Source organism: Ambystoma mexicanum, chromosome 7q (assembly GCF_040938575.1).
Source record: "Ambystoma mexicanum isolate Mex_15411 chromosome 7q, UKY_AmexF1_1, whole genome shotgun sequence".
Lineage (NCBI taxonomy): Eukaryota > Metazoa > Chordata > Amphibia > Caudata > Ambystomatidae > Ambystoma > Ambystoma mexicanum.
Window position 1 is genome coordinate 718,121,785 of NC_090941.1, and position 21,559 is coordinate 718,143,343.

General features: G+C 50.4%; 1 protein-coding gene across 5 annotated transcripts in view; it reads right to left on the reverse strand.

The window, feature by feature from the left end:
- Positions 1 to 21,559, reverse strand: part of ZMYM2 (zinc finger MYM-type containing 2) — a 2,192,903-nt gene that overhangs the window by 1,622,012 nt on the left and 549,332 nt on the right. For all 5 annotated transcript variants that reach the window (XM_069640238.1, XM_069640242.1, XM_069640239.1 and 2 more), the window contains one exon: positions 6,947 to 7,094. In XM_069640238.1, coding sequence (XP_069496339.1) covers positions 6,947 to 7,094 — 148 coding nt within the window. The remainder of the gene's footprint in view (positions 1 to 6,946; positions 7,095 to 21,559) is intronic.

A 21,559-nucleotide genomic window follows, 5' to 3' on the forward strand; every position in this document is an offset into this window, starting at 1 on the left:
AGCATTATCGGGTAGCGCAGTACCTATGCGCTCATCCGAGGCCTCTGATTCGTTATTACCCTGGTGAGGGTTTGCCATAGAGGTCACCAATTGCCGCCAGGCTAGCAGGGGCCCTACTTTCTCCTCACCCCCCCTAGTGACCGCTTCAAACCAAACTACAGATTCCGCTCCCGCCCATCTTAGGAGGTCCGCCCACCATAGCTCCACCCTGGGTCTGTGGGCCACTTTCCAGCCCATAGCAATCCTGCGCTTGGCCAGGACATAAGCCAGATCCCTTCATTTTGCTTATGTGCTTTAGGCCCCGGGGTCTGGGGAAAATCCCGAGCATGCATGACCAAGCTGATCCCACATCCAACACCACTCCCCCACCAGCCAGTTTCGTTTTGACCTCATCCCAAAATCTGTGCACCTCCGGGCAAGCCCAGAACATGTGTAGCAGCCCTGCTTCCACCTCCCTGCACCTGGGGCATTTCTGCATGACCGAGCCACCAAACCTTGCAATTTTCCCGGAGGTCAGAAAAGCCCTATGGGTAACATACAGTTGAAGTTGTTGGAGTCTCGCGTTCCGGGACACCTTTTTATGGGACCTCTGAGCTCTCTCCCATTGCCCGTCTGTCATGGGTCCTCCTACCTCTTCCTCCCAATCCTGTCTCAATTGGAGCAGTTCCTTCCCTGGAGTTTGTATATCCTCGATATTTCATGCCCACCCTCTGAAACATCATACATAGTTTCCAGGGAGGCATCAGAGTCATCAGCTAGCACTGTCTCAGGCCATCTCTAACCCGTTTCATAAGCCTAGCGTAGGTTATATATTGGCCTCTATGCACTCCTGTTTCTTCTTGCAACCTCTGAAAGTCCAATGCCTCCCCTTCCTGCCATATGTCCCCAAGGGTGGCCAAGCCTACCGGTTTCCAGTATCTACGGACCGACTCAAATAGTTGGGAGTCGTTCCTGCACAGCGCTACCAGTGGGACCTGCTGGGAGAGCGGCTCCGAATAACCCATCATTCTCCATGTTCTGCGCCAGACCTCCCAACCCAGCCTCAATAGCCACCCCCTTCCCACCAATTTGTCCCTTCGCAACCACACCACTTCCCTCAAAAAGTATGGGGCCGAGCCTCCCCACAAAAGCCTGGCTTCCGTCGAATCTTCAGCCGACAGCCACCTGGCCACATACAGCAGCTGCCCCGCCAGATAATAGAGTTCAAAATTTGGCAGGCCTATACCCCACATACCGCACGGGTTCTGGAGTTTCCACAGGGCCACTCTGTTTCTGGAGTTACCCCACACGAAACCCCTACACACACTATGAAGTCTCACAAATAGGCTCCTGGGAATCAAAAACGGGACATTCACGAAAAAAATACAAGAGTCTAGGCAGGGCCACCATCTTGAGCAAGGCCACTCTCCCCATCATAGTCAGGGGCAATCTAGACCAAAACACCATGCTGTTCTTGACCCCCTCTATTGCCTTCTCTGTGTTATGTTTGTGCTCCGCCTCAATCCTGTGGTAAATATTTACTCCCAAATACCTAAATGTCTCAATCTGCCATGGTATTGGCAGTACAGGCAGCCTCTGCAACGGGACATTCCTATATCTGCCCAAGGGAAACAGACTAGACTTTCTAGGGTTCACCGATATGCCTGAGAGGGCGGCATAACGGTCCATCACCTCCAGCACATACTGCAGGTTCTCTTCCGGATAACGCAGATAAAGGAGCATGTCATCCGCATTCAGTGATACCAAGTGTCTACCACTTACTGTGCTAATACCCACCTCACCATATTGTTGCCGCAGGCTTATTGCCAGCGGCTCTAGTACTAGTATGTATAACATGGGTCACCAGGGGCATCCCTGTCTGGTCCCCCTGCTGAGTTGCCAAATATCTGAGACTATGGTCCCTGTTTTGACTCTCGCTATCGGGGTCTTGTACAACAACTGGACCCACCTGATGTATCCAGTCCCATTCCATATCCCCTCAGGGCCACTTTCAGCCTAGGCCACCGTACCGAATCAAAGGCTTTGACCGCGTCTAGCGACACGATAGCCAGCTCGCCTGTATCTTCCTCAGTTTGGTCAATAATGTGGTGTAGCCTCCTATGGTTATCAGTAATGTTCCTGCCTGGGACATAGCCCGTCTGATCTGGGTGTATCAGCTTGCGGATAACCCTCTTCAGCCTATTAGCCAGCACTGCCGTGAGTATTTTGCTGTCCTGGTTGAGCATGGACAAAGGTCTGTAGGACCCGCACTCCACGGCCGGCTTGCCTGGTTTCAGGAGTGGGATGATCACAGCCTCGCGAAGGGACAATGGAAGTTCCCCCTGCTCATAGGCCTCGAACATGTCAAGCAGTGGCTCAAGCAGCTCCTGCTTGTAGGTCTTGTAAAACTCACTAGGCAACCCATCCGACCTGGTCGCCTTGCACGTGGGCAGATTCGGAATCACCACCTCCAGCTCATCAGAGGTGACGGGAGCGTCTAATTCCGCGCATTCTAAGTCGTCCAGGGTGGGCAGCTCTATGTCCTTTAATGTGTCCAGTATGTCTTGACACATATCCTCACACAAATGTCTATAAAACCTGAGGAACTCCTCATTTACCCCCTCTTGGGTGTTGCAGATGCGACCTCCCTCAGCCCTAATCTCTCTGATCACTGAGCGGGGGGGTCTCACTCTTATACAGCCAGGCGAGCAATCTGCCCGGCATGTCGCCCCCTGCGTGTAGCCTTGCCATGTATTTCTTGTAATTTAGTCTACACAGCCTATCCCAGAGTGCACTGCAGGTTAACTGTAGATCCTTTATCTTGGTTCTGTTATCACGGGCGGTTTCGTAATGTCGTGTAAGGCCCTCCAGCTCCCTTTCCGTTTCATTAAGTTCCCTTTCGATACCCCCCTGGAGCCCTTTAGATTTGGAAATGGCACTCCACGCACCACCACCTTAAACGCTTCCCACAACGTTCCCACAGAGCGTACGCTGCCCGTGTTTATATCAAAGTACTCCTCGATGGCATCCCTCAGATCCTCCCGGAACCCCTCATCTTGCAGTGCCTCTGTCCTAATTCTCCATGTTGGAATCCGCGATCTGGGGGGTCGGTGTCGCCACTCTACCACCAAGGGCGAGTGGTCAGATAATACCCGGGCCTTGTATTTCGCTCCTACCATTTCGCCCGCTATCTCAGCCGCTACAAACACATAATCTAGCCTTGTGTACAAGTCCTGTGGCGCCGCGTAGCGCGAGTATTGTCTATCCATGGGATGCAGCCTTCTCCATACATCCTCTAGGCCTAGGTCTTCCAACAATGTCCTCAGCGCTTTGGCCGACGGCGCCATTTTCCCCGCCTTGTCAACTGACCTATCCATTTTGGAATTCAGGGTGCAATTAAAGTCCCCTCCCCACACCACCGCCCCCCCAGCTAGGGGGCCAAGTTTGCCATAGAGGGACCTAAAATAAGCCGCTTTGTCGTGGTTGGGGGCGTACAGATTTATGATATGCACTTCCCTGTTTTCCAGGAGCCTTGTTACCGCCACCATTCTGCCCTCCGGGTCTGCCGTTGAGATAAGCACCTGAAACGGCACATGCAGCGCCACCCAAGTGATGACCCCACTAGCGTACGCCGAGTACGTAGCCCCCGCCACATTACCCCTCTATTTTCTCCGGACCACCTCCAGCTTCTCCTTAGTGAGGTGAGTCTCCTGCAGCAGGGCTATATCAATGCACATCCTCTTTAAGTACAGCATCACTTTATTTCGTTTCAGATAACTATTGAGGCCCTGTACATTCCAGGACACAATTCGGAGATTACCCAATACCATCTACTCGGTCCGTTCTCAACCCACCACTCCCTTTAATGCTCCCTTTGATGGTTCGTTTTCCGACTCTCCCCTTTCCCTACACCCTCCCCTCCACCCTCCCCTCCAATGTCTTCATTAATGACCCGTTGTACGCCTCTTGGCCCTACCATCCTCAACAACACCCCCCCATTCCCCAAACTCTGCCCCACTGCACACAGCCCTTTCCCTTCCCCCACCCTTCCCTACCCCAACAAATGCCCAGCTCTATCCCTAGATCTCAGGCCCACCCGTGTCTGGTCCTGTCTCGAAGCAGAGGACTGGGACCCCGCGGGGCGTCACCGATCTAAGAGTGACCTAACTAAATAAACAACTAAGGGGTTCAAGAGTTGTCCTCCCAGAGCTCCCACTAGTCTAAATGGGATAATTGCATCCAACGGATCCTGCCAGCGCGTGTTTCCACAACATGTTCCCCACAAGCTTAATTTAACACTATCTTCAATTACCTAGCCAGCATATATTTGCTTCAACACTCCCCACACGCTTCATTTACCACTAAATTCTAGTCCCAGTCTCCTGTGGCAAGTCACCGGAGGTGACCCAGCAGCGTGTTACTTATCTCCTGCGGCTCCCGTTAGGATGTCCGATTCCTGAGGGCGGCCCTGCGTGTCCAGCCAGTCCATAGCATCTTCCGGCGTCTCGAAGAACAAAGTTTTGTTCTTGTAGAACACTTTCAATTTGGCCGGGTAGAGCAGCATTTATCGGTGACCGGCCTCTCTCAACCTCCTGTTCACAGACCCGAAGTTCATCCTGCTGCACTGTACGTGCAAAGTGTAGTCCGGGTACGCCGTGATTTTCGCCGGCCCCCTCTCTATCGTTCCTCCCTTCTGGAAAAATTCCAGTATCTTTTTCCGATCCCGATAATTCAGAACCTTTGCGATCAGCGGCTGCGGGGGCGGTCTCCTTGTCAAGGTCCTCCTCCTCCTCGTCCTCCTCCTCCTCCTCCTGGTTGCCCAGACGCTGCACGAAGGCATGAAGTTCCAATCCGTGGGCGGCGCATGCCGCCGTATTCGGGGCCATCTCCGTTTCCAGGTTTCCAGTGCGCTCCGCAAGCGTGCGCACATCCTGTCTCAACAGATTGACTTCCTCCTGGACCGCTCCGATTTTGAGGTCCAGACCCACTTTCAAATCGTTCATTGCAAGGCCCAGTTTGGTCTCCCAGGCAATTTTCAAGTCTGCAATCACTGCCAGCACTTCCTGGATAGTGCCCGGTGTCTCCGCGACAGCAGCATTGGTGTCCCTGCTTTTACCGCCTTCTGCGTCTGTAGGCGTAAGCCTCCATCGTGGGCTGTTTACTTTTGGGTCTGACAGTTCTGTTGAACATCATGCAGTGTTCTTCAGATGTGGGCCAGCCGCACCCCCCTCTGTACAAAAGTCAGCGTGGCACCCAGCCACTCTTGCGTGTCTGGGGCTGTTACAGCTATGTTCAGGTGTGTGCCTGACACTCGCTCCACTTCGGGTGGGCTGTGTCCTCCCACGTACCTGCGTGCGCGCAGTATCACTCCGCAGCCCCCACTGCGTCCTTTTCAATTGCCGGTGGTCTTGTCCTCCCGCTGACCCAGCACTCTCACACTCCGGTGTTTTGAGAACCCCAAGTCCATCTGGTATCGTTTCGGATGTTCCGGCACCCTACCTGGCCAAGAAGGCCGTTAGACACCATGTTTGGGGGCCAGCAATTGCCCCGAAGTTATGCGCCCTCACTGCCTTGCTTCGCTAGTTCGCAGTGAGGCCCCACCAGACCCGAGCCTTTTTTGCTCTCCTCTGCGCGATCGTATGTGTAGTCCGGGCCGCTTGGTGTCGCAGCTGGGATGCAGTCTCATTCCGCCATGGGCCGGGGTGCACTATCTGGGCTCCCTACTGGCTTATGTTAGGCTCGTCAGCGTGTGTGCCGTGGGTGTCACCCGGATCTCCGAATCTTCCTCTGGGGGCTCATATGTGCCCTCTCAGGTTCCGTACGCCACGGTTACCAAGCTCCCACCCCCCGAGGCGCATCCATCCTCCAGAGGTGCTCTGGTGCTCAGGGCTGCACCGCGCAGCCGCTCCAGCGTCCCACTTTTGTGTCCCCAAGGTGTCGGACCCACTCCTGTAGGGCCCCCTTCAGTCTCCCGGAGCGCACCCCCGGTCTCCCGTCTCCGGGCCACGGCTGCAGCCTCCGGTGTTATGTAGTGGGCTCCCCCACGGGGTGTGTCCCTCCGTTGCTGGTGTCCCACTTCTTGGGATGCTGTTCCTGCTCTCACTCCAGCGAGTCGGGGTCCTGGCGGGGGAGTACCAGCCCCGTACTGCCCCACAGCAGTGCGTCTCCTCTTCCTCTGCCCCCTTGGTGGCGCACGCCGCAGTCCGGTGTTCGGCGGGCACCGAAGCCCCAGCACGGGCCCGTGTGCACCGCACTGCCCTGTGCGGGTCCGCCAATGTGTCCCGAAGCCCGGGTGCACCAAGGCTTCCGATCCTCCGTCCAGGCTCCGGACGCCGCTTCACGCCTCAGTCGGTTTCCAGCAGCCGACCCTGCACGCAGCTCGCAAGCTAAAAGCCCCACTCCGGAAGGGGTTCGCGGTAGTCTCAAAGACCTCTCTCCAGCTCATAGTCCTCACGGGGTGCCTTGGTCGTTTTTACGACCCTTTGTCTCGTGGCTGCCATTTTCTCGCCATCCAGGTCGCGGGAGCTCCGCAGCGCTTCAGCGGCTGCAAACTCCTGAGTAAGGTCTGATCTGCCTCAAGAATCGAACGGCATGCTCACAGGACCTTCCCACGCCCGGGGAAGTGTTGCTCGCCAGCTTTCAGTAGTGCATACCCCTATTTATTCCAGGATCTGTATCGGATTGTTGGGAGCTCACAGAGAGCATGTCCTCAAACTGAGCCGTCCAGCCGCGCCACCCCCACTGTCCCAAAGATGTACAGATGAAATGGGACCAACTGTGTGATTTCACCCTCTCCTTTAAGTAAAGGTATGGTACAGAAAAGATCTGAGAATTAAACGGGTAGATTTTTCTACATAAGATTAGGTGAAGCTGGTTTACTATGATATTGAAGAGATTCAAGGAGAAATGTATGGGGAAGCAATATAGAAATTACAGAGTGTCTGTATCAGGGACGATGTCAACTTACTTGGTTTTGCAGTTTTTGTCTTGTGTGCGTTCATGCATGTCGTTGAACAATACGGCTCCATATGCCCATTGGCTCCAATGCACTGAGTCATATCAAAAAATTTGCACTGAGCCCTGCATCCAGTACAACCAGTCAGTTTGCCATGTTTCTAAAACAAATAAAAATGTAATTAAGTGTCTTCAAAACACATCCCATAAAACATGAATAATCAATAAGACTGTTACCCATCTATCAAATTAAGCTTTTCAAATCTGGTATATTGTATTGCACTGTATTCATGTTTACAATATGTTTCACAATTAAGAAATCTCTCATTAAAAGAAGTCCTTCTATATAAGTGTGGGAATCAGTCTCCTCACCACATTGTAAGTCCAAGGCATTATTTAGTGTTACACTTTATATCTGCAGACTGACCAATGTTTGTTTCTACTTGGGAAAAGCCACTTAAACAAATGCTCACTGACATTAAGGGTGGATGTAAAGCAGTCTTGATTTATTGCCTCGGGAAAAGAAACATCACTAATTTTATTTTACAGAAAAGGCTTTGTGTGAAACAAACAGGAAACTGGACCAGGGTTGAAAGCCTTTACCTAAATCATGGAAACTTAAAGCGATTTATAATGATAAATGTCCATGAAGATCGAAATGTCTTAAATAAGCAAGATGTATTTATGTTCCTCCTATTAGATTGAAGTAGCAACCACTGGCAAAAACCTGAAAACTGAATCGGCCAACACTAATGAGCGCTCTCAACATCACAGGGCATCAAATAAGCAGTGTTGCGTAGCAATTTGCTTTGCAATTCTGTAGGTTTGCTAATTAAATTGGTACTTGTGTAGCAAAACTAGCTATTTAAGTTACCCTGTTCAATCAATGCACAACTCTCCCTGCATTCCCCGCTTGCCTTCAGGGCTGCCTCTACCCTCATCTCTGTTCAATGCAAGTTCAAAACGGCAAATGGAGAGAAATTGCAGCAGTCTAGTCAAGCATTATGTGCCAAAGGCCTGTGTGTGAGTATGCAAGCAAGTTATTTTTTTTCTTTTTCTAATAATTGCAAACCAGAAGTAATCGAGATAATAACTTTTATTAAGCCAAATGCACCTGTATTGCTACTGTAAAACACTACATTGTCTCCTTGCCTTAAAGTAAAGTGTAGGTTAGTGTATCCGAATATCAGTGTCAACTAGATTTCATTTTTTTGGGGGAGATGCATCATATTGCCGAGTGGACACTTTTGAAAATGTACATGAACAAATGGCCAAATGCGTTTTATGGCAAACCTGGTTATGTAACCTGTTGGTTACATGCAGCTTGCAACTTGTGCTCAACTCACAAGCCAATCCCACACTCCTTCACATTTTGTCTTCTCAACCTGTTGCTTTATACCAGCTACCCTAAAAATTAGATGGCCACCAACTACAATATTCCACCTAGTTTACCCAGTTATGTGCCTGCTACACCATTCTATCTGCTTAGTCTATTACTTTTCTTCCTCTAAATTAATGAATAGACAAAGCTAACTAGATGTTTACGCATAGCAGTGATCAATAGTTAATCCACTCTGTACATCTATAGACCTACTGCACCATCATCATTGTAGTGTTCGCTATGCTCTAGTATTATGATTACATTGTATATAAATGAGTCAACTCTGATAAGTCTCTCTTTGTTCAAATACCACAATGTTTTAGAGGATTTGTTTCCTTTTGCTGACTGCAGGATTAGTATTCTGGATTTCACTGCGTTTATCTTCATTCACCATCACATAGTCTTGCAAGGCATTTAATTGGTGTCGGAGACCAATGGGTGTTTAATCAATTAAGACCAGGTTATCCGCATATAATAATTGGTCGAGCGGTTCCCCATTCATTATAGGCGGAAAGCTCCTTGCCCTACGCAGTGTATCAGACAAGTCCAATACAAATAGGTTCAATAGGGCTGCTGCAGGCGCACAGCCCTGTTTTAGGCCCTTTCTAGTTTCAAGAGGGGCTGATGGCGATCCCTTCATGTTCAGTCTTATTTTCAAAGAGGTCTCGGAGTCTAGACCTATAATAGTTTCCAGGAGGTCCCTTGGGCAGCCCCACCTATTAAGTTTTGTCCAGTGAAGGCTTCTGTCAATAAAAACCCGACTGAAAAACACTGTAGTGGCCAGAGTCGCTAACCCAATCTGTAAAGGCCCTAAAAATCAATGCAGCAAATATTTTGCCCGCTACATCAAGAAGGGTGATACATTAGTTTATAGGATCCATATCCCCCTTCTTGAAGATAGGAACCACTATGGATGACTTCCATTACTGTGGTATTCCCTTCGCTTCTTAATCTGGGAAAATAACATCCATAAAAATGATGCCCACAGTTCAGGTTCTTCTTTGAGAAGTGTGTTAGTCATACCATTAGGTCCAGGCACCCGCAAATTGCTTAGTTTTCCAATCAAAGTCAGGATATCCTCCCTTGTCTATGACAAATGTCCATTCGCCGGGGCCGACCTGCAAGACTTGGTTTGAGATATCATTTTCAATGCTGAATAAAGTTGAAAAGTGCTGCACCCATGAGGTTTCCCCTACAGGATCTGTAGAGCTTGCTGCAGTACATTCAGTGAGTTTATTAGTTTCCATATGCCTCGCATATTTTTATTTGCAAGTTTATGCAGTTTAGTCTCTGCATTCTTTTGCAGCATTTTGCTTTTTCCTGGCCTTACCCAGTGATAAACATAGGAGTAGATCCTGAGGCATCTCAGTTGTTAACCTCTTTAGATCCAATTTTAATGTCCTTGTTTCCAGCACCAATTCAGCGTCATAACAGTGTTTGTGTGAAAAAGCTGGTTTCATCCCAATGTTCTGCCTCTGCACAAAATCCATAACAAATTTTCGATAATCGAGAACTGTTCGATGGTTGTAGTTGGAAGCACTTTCTATTTGATTTCAAAATCGGTCCGTCAAGGATGTTATTTTGTTGGAGCTCATATTCAACCGGTTTCTACCCTGCAAAACATCCAGTGAAGGGAGGTATACTTCACTCCGGTTTCCCCTTGTTGCAATACATATTATATAGAAATACATATTAATTTCAAGATATTACGATTGCTGCATTTAGACGACAGTACTTCAAGTGTGGACACCCATGGAAGTATGTTACCAGATACAAAAATGAGATTCAGTATATTACTTTGGACCTCACGCTTCCATATAGGTTTAGCCGGGATGTCTGCCCTGGTCTGGCCATTCAGAAGATGTAGATTCCTCAAACCAGACATGCGCGTTCCTTTCTGCCTTGGTAGCGAACACATTGTATTTATGGCTTGACCTCTCAGAGTAGACTGGACTTTTCATGTTGAAAGCCCCACAAATAATGATCATTGGATCTCGAAGAGACTTGCAGCACTTGTCAACTATACCCATAATCGTGTTTATGAATAGCGAGTCTTCGGTTCCTATCGAGTTCCAATACAGATTGCTAACAATCAACCATTCTGGAATTCTAGATCTTATTCTGCTTGATAGAATATGCAGCACGAAAGTGTATGCAATTGGATTATAGGTTTCCTTTATTTCTAATGCTCTTCCATTTTTAATCAGAGTCAATAGACCTGATGTCGGTCTGCCATTGACTCCCTTAAGAGCCTGGTTCAAGCTTGCTGTAAAGCCATCCAGGGTTGATGTGGATAGTAACCAGGTTTCTTGTAAACATATATCATAATCAGCCCATTCCAATTCTTTATTTCCAAATAGATGTCGGAAGCCTTGTGCATTCCAACTGCCCAGCAATAGTTTATCCGTTGGGCTTGGATAAGTCTAGTTAATCTTTTTTTTGTTAAGTACTAGTGCTTCGGCCAGCCAGTAAAAATAGCCGTTCTGTTCAGTTTCACAGCGTTGATCCAGCTGAACTATCACTTTCGTTTCCGAGGGTTCACACCCTCCTATAGTGATCTAAAATAGAAATTTGGGATTTTTCACAGGGTCAGAACATCTACTATTGTCGACAGGTCTTCTGTTTGTCTTAGTAAAGGACGATCTTACGGGCTCTTCTCTGACCTTTTGTGCCCCTATTTCTGACTCGCTTTAAACGTTCGCACCTTTGCATACATTTATCGTTTCTGCCAGCACCTGAACCAAATGAAACCCCAAAGGCAAAGAAAAGTTTGGCTTCTTCTAGTATGGCCAGTTTAATTAAGTTGAATTCGAAAGGAACAGCCACCTTGTCAAGACGCAGCTCCTTTAAAAATGTGACTGTTGCTATATTGCTGGAAGAGGTTAAAGTCTGGAGGTAGGATATAACAACCTCAGCACATTTGCCCTGTTCATTATCAGACCATCGTCCAGGTGTAACATTTTTTCCAATTCTAACACATGGTCCCCTCCACCCCCCAAGATCTTAGATGGTTGGACACGATTTCTTGTCCGGTCCGATATCTCCGCTGACTGCATCTCATCAGACTCAAAGGCATTCTGTGTTAATTTTAAGGCCATGGCCAAGTTCTTTTGCTCCAGTGTTCGAACTCTCAGTGGAGTACTTAACCTGTTGTAAATCCTCACTTTTCTGCTAGCAGCAAGATTAGACAAGTGATTTTTTTAATTTGTCATTTACTGAGTGCTTTACTCCAAAGTGTTGGACATAAATGGTTACAGTACAATAATGTGAGAATTGGTAGGTTTACAGAGGTGTTTCAGGTAAATATGAGCAAAAATCAAGAAATAATTAGTTAGATTAAAGCAAGTTAAGATTGGAGAAGATCGGTCTTTAGAGATGTACGAAATGCATAGTAGGAAGTAGTAGAACGGAGAGGGAAGGGCAGAGAATTCCAATGATAGGGAGCAAGAACAGAAAAAGAGCTGAACCGGGATTGGGCACAAGGGGGGCAAGGGACGAATAGCAAGAATTGGGATTGTGAACCAAGAACAAGCGTAAGCATATAAGTAGAGCTTTGATATGAGATAAATGGGAGCAAGACCGTGGAGGGATTTAAAAACCATACATAGAAAGGTGAATTTGAGACCGGAGTAAAAAAGTCAGCCAAAAAGCAAAGAGATTATCAAATGGAGTCGCCAGGAGCCTCTTCCACTTTTAAGGTACATTGTTACGCCAGGCCTCCCGTTTCGTTGAGTATCGCTAAAGGTGTTTTAAATCCTTTATTACCTACTGGGTTGGCCGCCCCTTTCATCTAACATTGTCTTTCACCTTCTGCAACCACCTTTTCAAATCTTTAAACAATGACTTGACTGCAGCTACTAGAACAGTTTAATCCTGGGCACATTGCCTTGTACCATTGCCTCTGGCACAGGCCTATTGACTCTGGCTAAATCTGTTAGAACTGCCTTCTCTAGATTGCTTCTCACTTAGAAATGTGTTGGTGCACCCAACTCTTATAACCACTTTTATCCTTCCCCTTTTCAAACTTGTGAAGTGCCATTTTGCTTGGTTTTCACCTCATTATTGCATATGCTAAAGTACTGCCTTGCCTAACTTGTTCACAATCTACTTTCGGAAGGGTTGCTGGTGTGTTAAACAGTCTAAACTTGTATAAATTGTCCTTTCCCTCCCTTCTGAGAAATTGTTAGAGTGCCATTTCTGCTTGGTTTTCACTGTGCCGTTTTCCTCAGTTTTCACTCTTGCTCACACTTGTCTACAATTTAAATAGGGAGTTGTGTATACCTTTCTTGATTGATTCAACTTGCTTTTATAATCGTGATTTGTGTGTGAACATCAGAGTGTGTAAAATAAATATATATATTCTTTTTGATCCAAAGCTTTGGTCAGTGTTTCCTTGTTCCATAGTACTGAAGCCCTAATGTGTAAACCCTGAATACTGCTCATCTCCCTCGTGAGATAAGTCTGACTGCTTAGCCACAGCTACCAACTAAATCTTTATGGTACAGACTGATACCAAAGGGGATTTCTTGAATATACCTGCAGTCTTAATCTTCTGTAGTGCTCCCTAAGGGAACTGCACAGGATTCTGCCTAACAGAGGGCCTCGATCTCTCCCACTCGTCGTGCGGAGATGATGGCCACAAGAAGAACAAGTTACTTCTTACCTGGTAACGTTCTTTCGATGGGATGTTCCATCGGCGCCTATACGGTGGCTGTCGAGGGACATCAACTCGGCAGACATCGACGCGCATCGCCCTCTACACAGAAAACATTTCCAAGGCCAGCAAGCTGGAGACGAATTATCAAAGATAAGGAATACGTCGGAGGACACAATCCCTTCGAAATGCTGTTTTCCACAATAAGAATTTCAACGGTGCCGAATGCAGACGCTCGAATGGCGGGCCCATGAGCCAGGTCAGCACCACTTTGAGCTCCCACGCCGGGACCGAGCTGAACAGTCCTTTCATGAACTCCTTCACTAGGCGGTGGGACTACAGCGACTACCGCCCTGGAGTTCTGGTGTAGCGGGAGATAGCCACCAGATGGATCTTGATGGAGGCATGTGCCAGCCCTGTCTTGGCCAGCGATAGCAAGTACGGGCTGTAATCCGCAGAGGGTTGATCTTCTGTGCACGGCACCAGACAGCAAACCTTCCTTTTATGCCCGTAGCACTCAAGAGTCGAGGACGCCCTGGCCTTTGCAAGGACCTCCTTGCAGTCCGCCGGGATATCATAGCCTCCGAACTCTAGTGCTGCAGGAGCCAGGCCTGCAGGTTCAGCGATCCTGGGTAGTGATGTAGGATGGCACCTCCTTCCCTGGTGAGAAGATCAGCGTCCATCGGCAGTTTGACTGGGGGGGACGCTGACAAGTCCAGAAGGTTTGGGAACTTTATCTCGCTCAGCCACGCCGGTGCGACGAGGATCAACCTGCACCGGGACCGTCTGAGTTGACTGATGAGTCGCAGAAGCAACGGCAACGGTGGGAACGCATAAAGGAACAGGCCGTCCTGGGGGAAGAAGAATGCATTGCCCATGCTCCCCGGCTGGGGAAACCTGCTGGCGAACCTCTGGCACTTGGTGTTTGTCGCCGTCGCGAATAGATCTATCTGGGGCTTGCCCCATCGTTGGAACAGCAAATCCACTTGATCCTGCCGGAGTTCCCACTCGTGGCACGAGCACAGCTCCCTGCTGAGCAAGTCTGCGATGGTGTTCTTTACTCCTGTCAGGTGGAAGGGTACCAAGAACATTCCATGGGCAATGGCCTAGTGCCACAGATCCTGCGCTTCCTTGGATAGGGCTGGGGAATCTGGTGCTCCCTTGCTTCCGGATGTATAACATCGTATTGGTGTTGTCGGTGAAGACCCTCACCACCTTGCCCTTGAGGAATGACCTGAGGGCCCAGAACACGGCTCGGAGCTCCAGGACATTGATGTGTAGTGACCTCTCCTCCGGGAGCCAAAGGCCTCTTGCGTGGAGATCTCCGGTGTGCGCTCCCCATCCTTCCATGGAGGCGTCCATCGTCACCGTCTCTTGATGTGTCGGGGTCTGGAAGTCCATACCCACCACTAGATGCGCGCGGTTGCGCCACCACCGGATTGCTTGGCGGAACGTCTCGTTGAAGGAGATCTGGTCTTCGAAACTGCCCGCTGCTTGCATCCAACGGAACTCCTGCAGTGGTCGCATCCGCTACCTGCAAAGGCGCACAAGGTAGATGCACAATGACATCATGCCTAGTAGGGACGTGATGGACCTTACCCTGGCCATGTCCATGGTCAACAGCCGTTGTACCTTGCCCAGGATGGCCTACGTCCTTTCCTCAGACAGCAAAGCCAATCGCGCAACTGTGTCGAGTCTGGTACCCAGGATCAGGGCGTCTTGCGATGGTACCAAGTGGGATTTCGCGAAGTTGATCGAGAATTCCAGATCCGTGAGCAGTTGGACGGTCCTCGCTGTGTGATCGAAGGCGAGTTCCCTTGACTTTGCTCGGATGAGCCAATCGTCCAGGTAGGGGTAAACGTGGATCCCCTGCATGCGCAGCTGCGCTGCCATCGGTGCCAGGCCTTGGACCACGAATCGTAGGAACTTTCGATGTCCTTTGAGAATGGGGATGTGTAAGTAGGCATCCTCCAAGTCCAGCGACGATAGGAAGTCGCCTTCCTCTAGCTGTCCCAGGACGTGCTGAAAGGTGACCATCCGGAATTTCTGGGGCTTGATGTATTTGTTTAGACGACAAAGGTCCAGGATGGGTCGCCAACCGCCAGTCTTCTTTCGGACGAGGAAGTACCGCGAATACACCGGAGCCCCTGAGCCTCTTTGGGACGAGTTCTATCACACCCTTTTTCAGCGTTGCTCGTACCTCCAGAAGTAGCTTTGGCACGTGGTTTTCCTTCCTGGCCACAGGTGGTAGACAGGGACACTTTCTTTGGAATTCCAGAGTGTGCCCGTGGGCCAGCGAGTCCAGCACCCACTGGTCGGTGGAGATGGACTCCCACACGCTGACAAATTTCACCAGCTGGCCTCCCACCGGGGTGCTTGGGTGGGGGCCCGACGCCACGGCTGGTTCAATCTTGCTTCGCCGGGCCTTGGACTCCTTGATAACGACAACGTCCTCCGGCCTTGCTGCGGCCTCTGTAGGACTCCTGCGATGAGTGGGCCGCTTGACGGTACGACGAGGAACCACCACCAAATCCTTTGGAGGCACCTTGAGACTTGCCCCCGGGGGTCCGAAAGGGCGGCCGTCGCTGATGGAGAGAACCCAAGGCCCGGGCCGTCTCGGTTTCCGCCTTGATGGCCTGCAGTGACTCGTCCTCCGCCTTGCCGAACAGGTTGTGCCCGAAGGGCATGTCCAGTACCCTGGTCTGCATGTCCTGACAGAAATCGGTGGCCTTGAGCCAACCGCGCCGGTGAAGGCAAATGTTGTTGCCCATCTGGCGAAAGCCCGTGTCGGCGTTATCCGTGGCCACCGTGATGGCGTGGGCCGAAGCCACCTCGCCTTCCTGCAGGATTTCAAGGGCTTGTGCCCTCTTGTCTGTGAGGAAGTCCAGGAGGGGAGCAATGTTGAACCACAGTTCCTTGTCGTAGCGTGCCACTCGCAAGGGCGTTGGCCGCTTTGATGGTCGTCGCCGCGGACGAAATGACTTGTCACCCCATGGCGTCCAGCTTCTTCCCCTCGCCCTCCGGTGGCGAAATGGAAGTTGATCCTCCCTCACCCATGCCGATTTCTTCTTGGCCGCTGCGGAGACCAGCAAATCCGGGGACGGCTAAGCTCTAAGGCACATCGGACGGAATCTGGGACCCAGTACTTCTTCTCATACCGGTCCCTCTTCGGAGGAGCAGTGGAAGGGTTCTTGAGTAGCGACAGTCCTTCGTCCCAGATGTCGTCTAGTAACAGTACTGAGAGGACGGTCTTCCTCTTGGCCTCCTGTCATTGGTAGAGGAAACCCTTCTTCTGTTCTTCGGGACAAAGCTGGCGATCATGGCATGAAAGGAGACAATTTCGTCGGTAGGGGAGGCCCGCGCAGGAGGTGATAGGAGATCCGTCCAGTCGTTACCACGGTCGTCGTCCGTCCCAGCCGTTGCCATTCCTGTCTCATCCCTCGGTGGAGGGGAAGGAGGTGAAGGCTGGAAAGGAGGGGGAGGATGGATTCGCCTCTGCTTGTTCGGTGGGCTTCCCGACGGTCCAGGCGCCGCTGGATCATCTGCTGGGGGTAAAGGCAACCTTGTCCTCATCTTCGTACACAGGGCCTGGATAGCCATCAAGATTGCTCCTGAGTTGTCCTGTGGCATAGGCTTCGGTTGCGACGGCTGTGGAGTAGGGTCCTCTGTCTCCTCCATCGTCCGCGGCTCCTGGTCTGCTCCACTGTCACTTTCTACATCCGCCTCGTCGGGATCCCTCCCGTAGGACCGGACTTCCTCGAACCTCTTGTCCAGGATCTTTGCGACGCCAGCCAGCTCATCTTCAGAGGTGGTATCCGTGTCTGTTATGGCTACTTTAACCCCCCCCCCCCCCTTTCTCCACCCGGGGTTTCACGGGGGTCTTCTCTATAGGCTGAAAAGAGGATTCCCTTCGGATTCCCTTCGGAGTGGCAGGGAAATTCTAGGCCCGGAAGTCGTCTCCACTGGGGTAGCGGTTGCATCAGGGCCTTTGCGACTTTGGGTGTGCCTGAGGCCTTCACCTTGGTGGAAGGTCGCCATCGGGATTAACCGGGGATTCTCCCGAAGCTTACCCAGGTTCTCCGACTTCCTCTTCACCAAGCCAAAGCGTTGGCTCGTGGTTGATGACATCGCACCCTGCCTGGCAGCAAAGGAGCCCGAACCATCGGCGCTCCTGGTGCCCACGGACTCAGTGCTTTGCCTTTTGTTTGACCCCCGTCTCCGGAGCGCCCTCAAAGGTCTTAGAAGACCGCTCAGACTTCTTCTCACATGCTGCTGGGCTTTCCCCCTCCAGCCAGTTGGCGAGTCAAACGCGACGATCCTTTGTCCGTTCGGACATATTCTTACAAAACGCACAGTCCTTCTCCATGTGCGATTTGTTGTCGTGAAGGCAGAACAGGCACCTAGAGTGCTCATCTTCCTTGAAGACATTCTGTAATCCGCATCCAGGACAGCTCCTGAACAGCTTGGATCCAAGCACCGTGTTTCCTTTGTCCTCGGCCATGTCCACGCGGGGTAGGCCTCAAAGATCTTCCGGAATCCTCCAAGAAGTGAAAACTCGACGGAAACTCGCCCTTGAGGGGTGTAGAAAATTCCAAAACGGGTCCCCGTTGAAGTAGAATCAGGGGCGCTTGAGGCTCGATTGACCGAAAAAAATAAGAGTAAACTCTTCGAAAATAAATAAATAAATAAAATTTAAAAAAAAAAAAAAAAAAAAAAAAATCGCAAAACGCAGTAAAAGCTCGGCTGACAGATAAGGGGCTTAGGTAGCGGGCAGTCATTGGCTGGGGGCAGTATGACCCAGAGACCAGTGATTGGTTACTAGTAGAAAGACAGTTCAGAAATGAAACAGATTTTTTCTTTACCGAGGATTCCCAGCCCGACGACAGGGGAATTTTCATGAGCATGTGAATCCATGCCAGACCCCATGCTGGAGAAGTGAAGGAGAGGAGTGCCCCCACGGATGGGGGTGGGCAAGGGCTAGTCAGGCCAAGGCGGCAAGTGCCAGGGGAAAGAGGGGGGAGGGGAGGAAAAGTGCAGTGGACAGGAAGACTGGGTTGGGATAGTCTGGGAAAGGGAGACCAAGGGCAAGTGCTGGCAAAGGATGCTGGGAAAGACTGCGGGGGGAGGGAAGGGGTTGTCTGTTCCCTGTAAGACTGAAGGGAACAGGCCCCAGTCACAGCGGCAGGTAGAGCGTTTAGCACAGGAGGGTGACAGGAAAGGAAGAGGAGAAGAGGAAAGTCTTCAGAAGTTTCCGGATCTTAAGACGATCGGGCTCAAGTTTGAGGTGGGCAAGGGGGGCTGTTCCAGAGGAGAGGGATCTACCTCCCACTCTCTGCTTGGAGAAACGTTTGACAGGTACAGAGTTGAAGCCAGAACACCAAAGGATTCTAGCTGGGAGGTATTACAGGAGAGAAAGATGGATTTAGGGAGATCCCCAGACAGCCTGTGGATGATGCCAAGGGTTTTGAACTTGATCCTTGCAGTCGCCGAGAGCCAATGGAAAGATTTTAGAGCTGTTGAGATACGGTCCCTGGGCTTGAGGTCAAGGATAAGTCTTGCAGTCCTATTCTGGATTAGTTGGAGGGGGCGAGGGAGGAAAGAGGAAGGTTGAGGAAGAGGCTATTGCAGTAGTCAAGCCTAGAGAGAACCAGGGCTCTGGAGACATTGAGCTTCTGGGGGAAAGTGAGGAAAGGTAGAATGCCCCTGAGGAGATGAAGCTGAAAATTGGAGTTCTTGGCAAGGTCAGTGATGTGTGGAGAGAAAGAGAGAGAGGAGTCAAACATGATCGCAAGGCGTTTCGCCTCAAAAGTGGGTGAGGGGAGGGGACCCAAGGAGTCTAGCCAGAGAGTGAGGGGGAAGCTAGGAGCAGGCGTCTCTAATGAGAAGGATCTGTCTTTTTTCTTTTTTTTATAACTTTAATTATTTTCAGTCGAGGTTTACATGTCATCAAATCAACAAGCCAACAAAAGTTCACAAAGCATGATCAGTTTGTTACAGTAGGTAAACCGTGTGTGTGCGCGAGGGAACAAGTATTCAAGTTCAGCTCCTGGGGGAGCGTTGTGTCTGAATGCAAATCACGAGAGGCATTGTGCGGCAGTCTGGCTTCCCGGGGAGTACCAGTAGAGGCATTACACGCCCTCCCCTCCAATTTCCTCCAAACCTTCTGGAACTTTCCGGGCATTGTTTATCAGTTTTTCCAGGGAGCCACATCTGTCAATTTCGTTGGCCCAACGGCCCAGGCTCAGTTTATCCTCAGCACCCCATGTTGCAGCTGCCTGCCTCTTTCCCAATCCCATTGCCACAGCCAGGAACGCTTTCTCATGCTTAGTAAAGTTGGCCTCCCCCCATATACCCAGCATTACTAGTTTTGGGTCCTGTGGGACCGGAATCCCCAATACCGCAGAGATCTTGCGAATGCATCTTCCCCAGAAGCTCTGGATCACGTCACAGCCCCACACCATGTGGAAGAAGGTACCCCCCCCCCTCCCCGCTCTCTTGCAAATCAGGCATTCCCTCTGTTTGCCCCGCCCCAGCATGCCATCGTCACGCAGGCGTAGTATGTCTGATGTAATATTTTAAAATGGATCAGTCTTAACCTAGCATCTATTCCTATTTCTCTCTGAAACATTAAAGCTTCCACCCATTCCTCAGATTCTAATGTGCCCAGGTCCCTTTCCCATTTGCCTTTCAATTAGGGACAGTTCTTGGGCACCAAAAGCAGTGAGCACCTGGTAAAGCACAGAAGTGACCTTGGCTGGGATTCGGTCCGGAAGAATATTGGTCTCGAGGGGGGAACATTTGGGAACCTCTGCCAGGTCAGGGAACTGCGCACTTGAGACGAGGATCAGTTGGAGGTGCCTGTAGTAATCACTGGGTGGAATCCCATGCAAGGTGTTATAGCAGCACGTATGTAGAGGCACGTGTGTGTGTGTTTGGGTCTGTGAGGTCATAGTTTCCTAGGCGGAATTTGAGTGTGGAGTGACGGTTGGGAGTTAATGGTGAGAAAAGGCTGAAGGGGTGTGAGAAACCTGGTGTCTGATGTTTGCGACTGTCTTACGTGACTTACCTGTCCTACCGTCTGTGAACTTGAAGGAGGACCGAACCAAGGGACGATAAAGCTTATGTTAGAACGTACCGTACGGAGAGACATTCTTCCCTTACAACACAAGGCCTCATAGTCTAAGAGGTGCCCATCCTGGACCACGCCTGCTAGCGTGCATATCCCATGTCTTTCCCAGGTTGTGAAGTGCCCCATTTTCTGGACCTCTGGGAGATACCTGTTCCACAGGGGTTGAGCCAATGTAGGCCTCCCGCCCCACCCTATGCTCTCCGGTGGGCCTCTTCCGAGGATTGGCGAATATGATGTGTCATTTTCAGGATGTCGGCTGTCTTTTCATGTTCCCTATAGAGTATTTGGAGGGGTGTGATAGGACCTATTCTTTTGATCTTGGCCCTGATGTTTGGGAATGTGGGGGTCCCCATGGAGCCATTCCTTCACCACCCCTGTTTGCGCTGCCTAGTAGTAGGTGCGAAGACATGGAAGACCGACACCCCCTTCCCAGACCGAGCGTTGCAGCGTTTTGAGGGCGATGCAAGGTTGTTTCCTGCCCCATAGTAACCCACGGAGGATGTTATCTATAGACATGAAGATTGTGCAAGGGATGGGGAGTGGAGCGTTTTGAAGGACATATAGGAATTTCGGTAGTGTCAACATTTTTAATAGGGCCGCTTTACCCAACAGTGTCAAGGACTGTCAGTGGGCCGCATCAGCAGAGATTCTGTCTATTATTGGTTGCAAATTATGCTGGAGGAAGTCGTCTGGGTTCCGGCTGATGTGTATACAGAGGTAGCCAAAGCCCAGGATTGAGACCGAATAAGAGCAATGTTCAGGAATCGCAGCGTCGTGGGAATAAAAACCGTTTTCAGTTTGTTAACTTGGAGCCCCATGAACCTTTGGTATTCCCAGAGGACACAGACAACCGCCGGGCAGGAGGTTACAGGGATGCCGATATATATACGAGGAGGTCATCAGCATAGAACAAGACTCAGTCCCAAATTTCTCAGGCTTTGGGATAACTACTATGTATGGCTTTCTGAGGTCTGGGGGGGGAAGATGTCCATTTCCCTTGCTTGGAACATCTCGTCGCTGTTCTTCCTAACCGTTTCAAATTTTCTACTGGAAAGCCGTTGAGTCCTGGGATTTTCCCCGATTTTAGTTGGGCCAGTGCGGTCGCCACCTCTCTTCCTCAGCGATCTCAATCTTGAGTTCCGTCATCTATTGCTCGAAGAGACTAGGGAGTTCGATCGAATCTAAGAAGTTTGGGCCCTCTGTTGCCGTTGGCCTCACTTGAAGGGGAGTTTATCATAGAACGTGGAAAAGGCCTCGGCAATATCGGAGTCCTCCGTTAACAATTCCAGCCAGTCTGTTAATGGCCCGTACCTGTCCCTTGTTTCTATCCTGCCTTTCTAACCAAGCTAGGGTCTTGCCGGCTTTGTCCCTCGTTTCATATTTGGCTGCGCAGTGACCAATGGGCGGCCCTCGCATTATCTAAGGCCACATTTCTGGGGACCTCTTGTGCTGTGACTAAGGA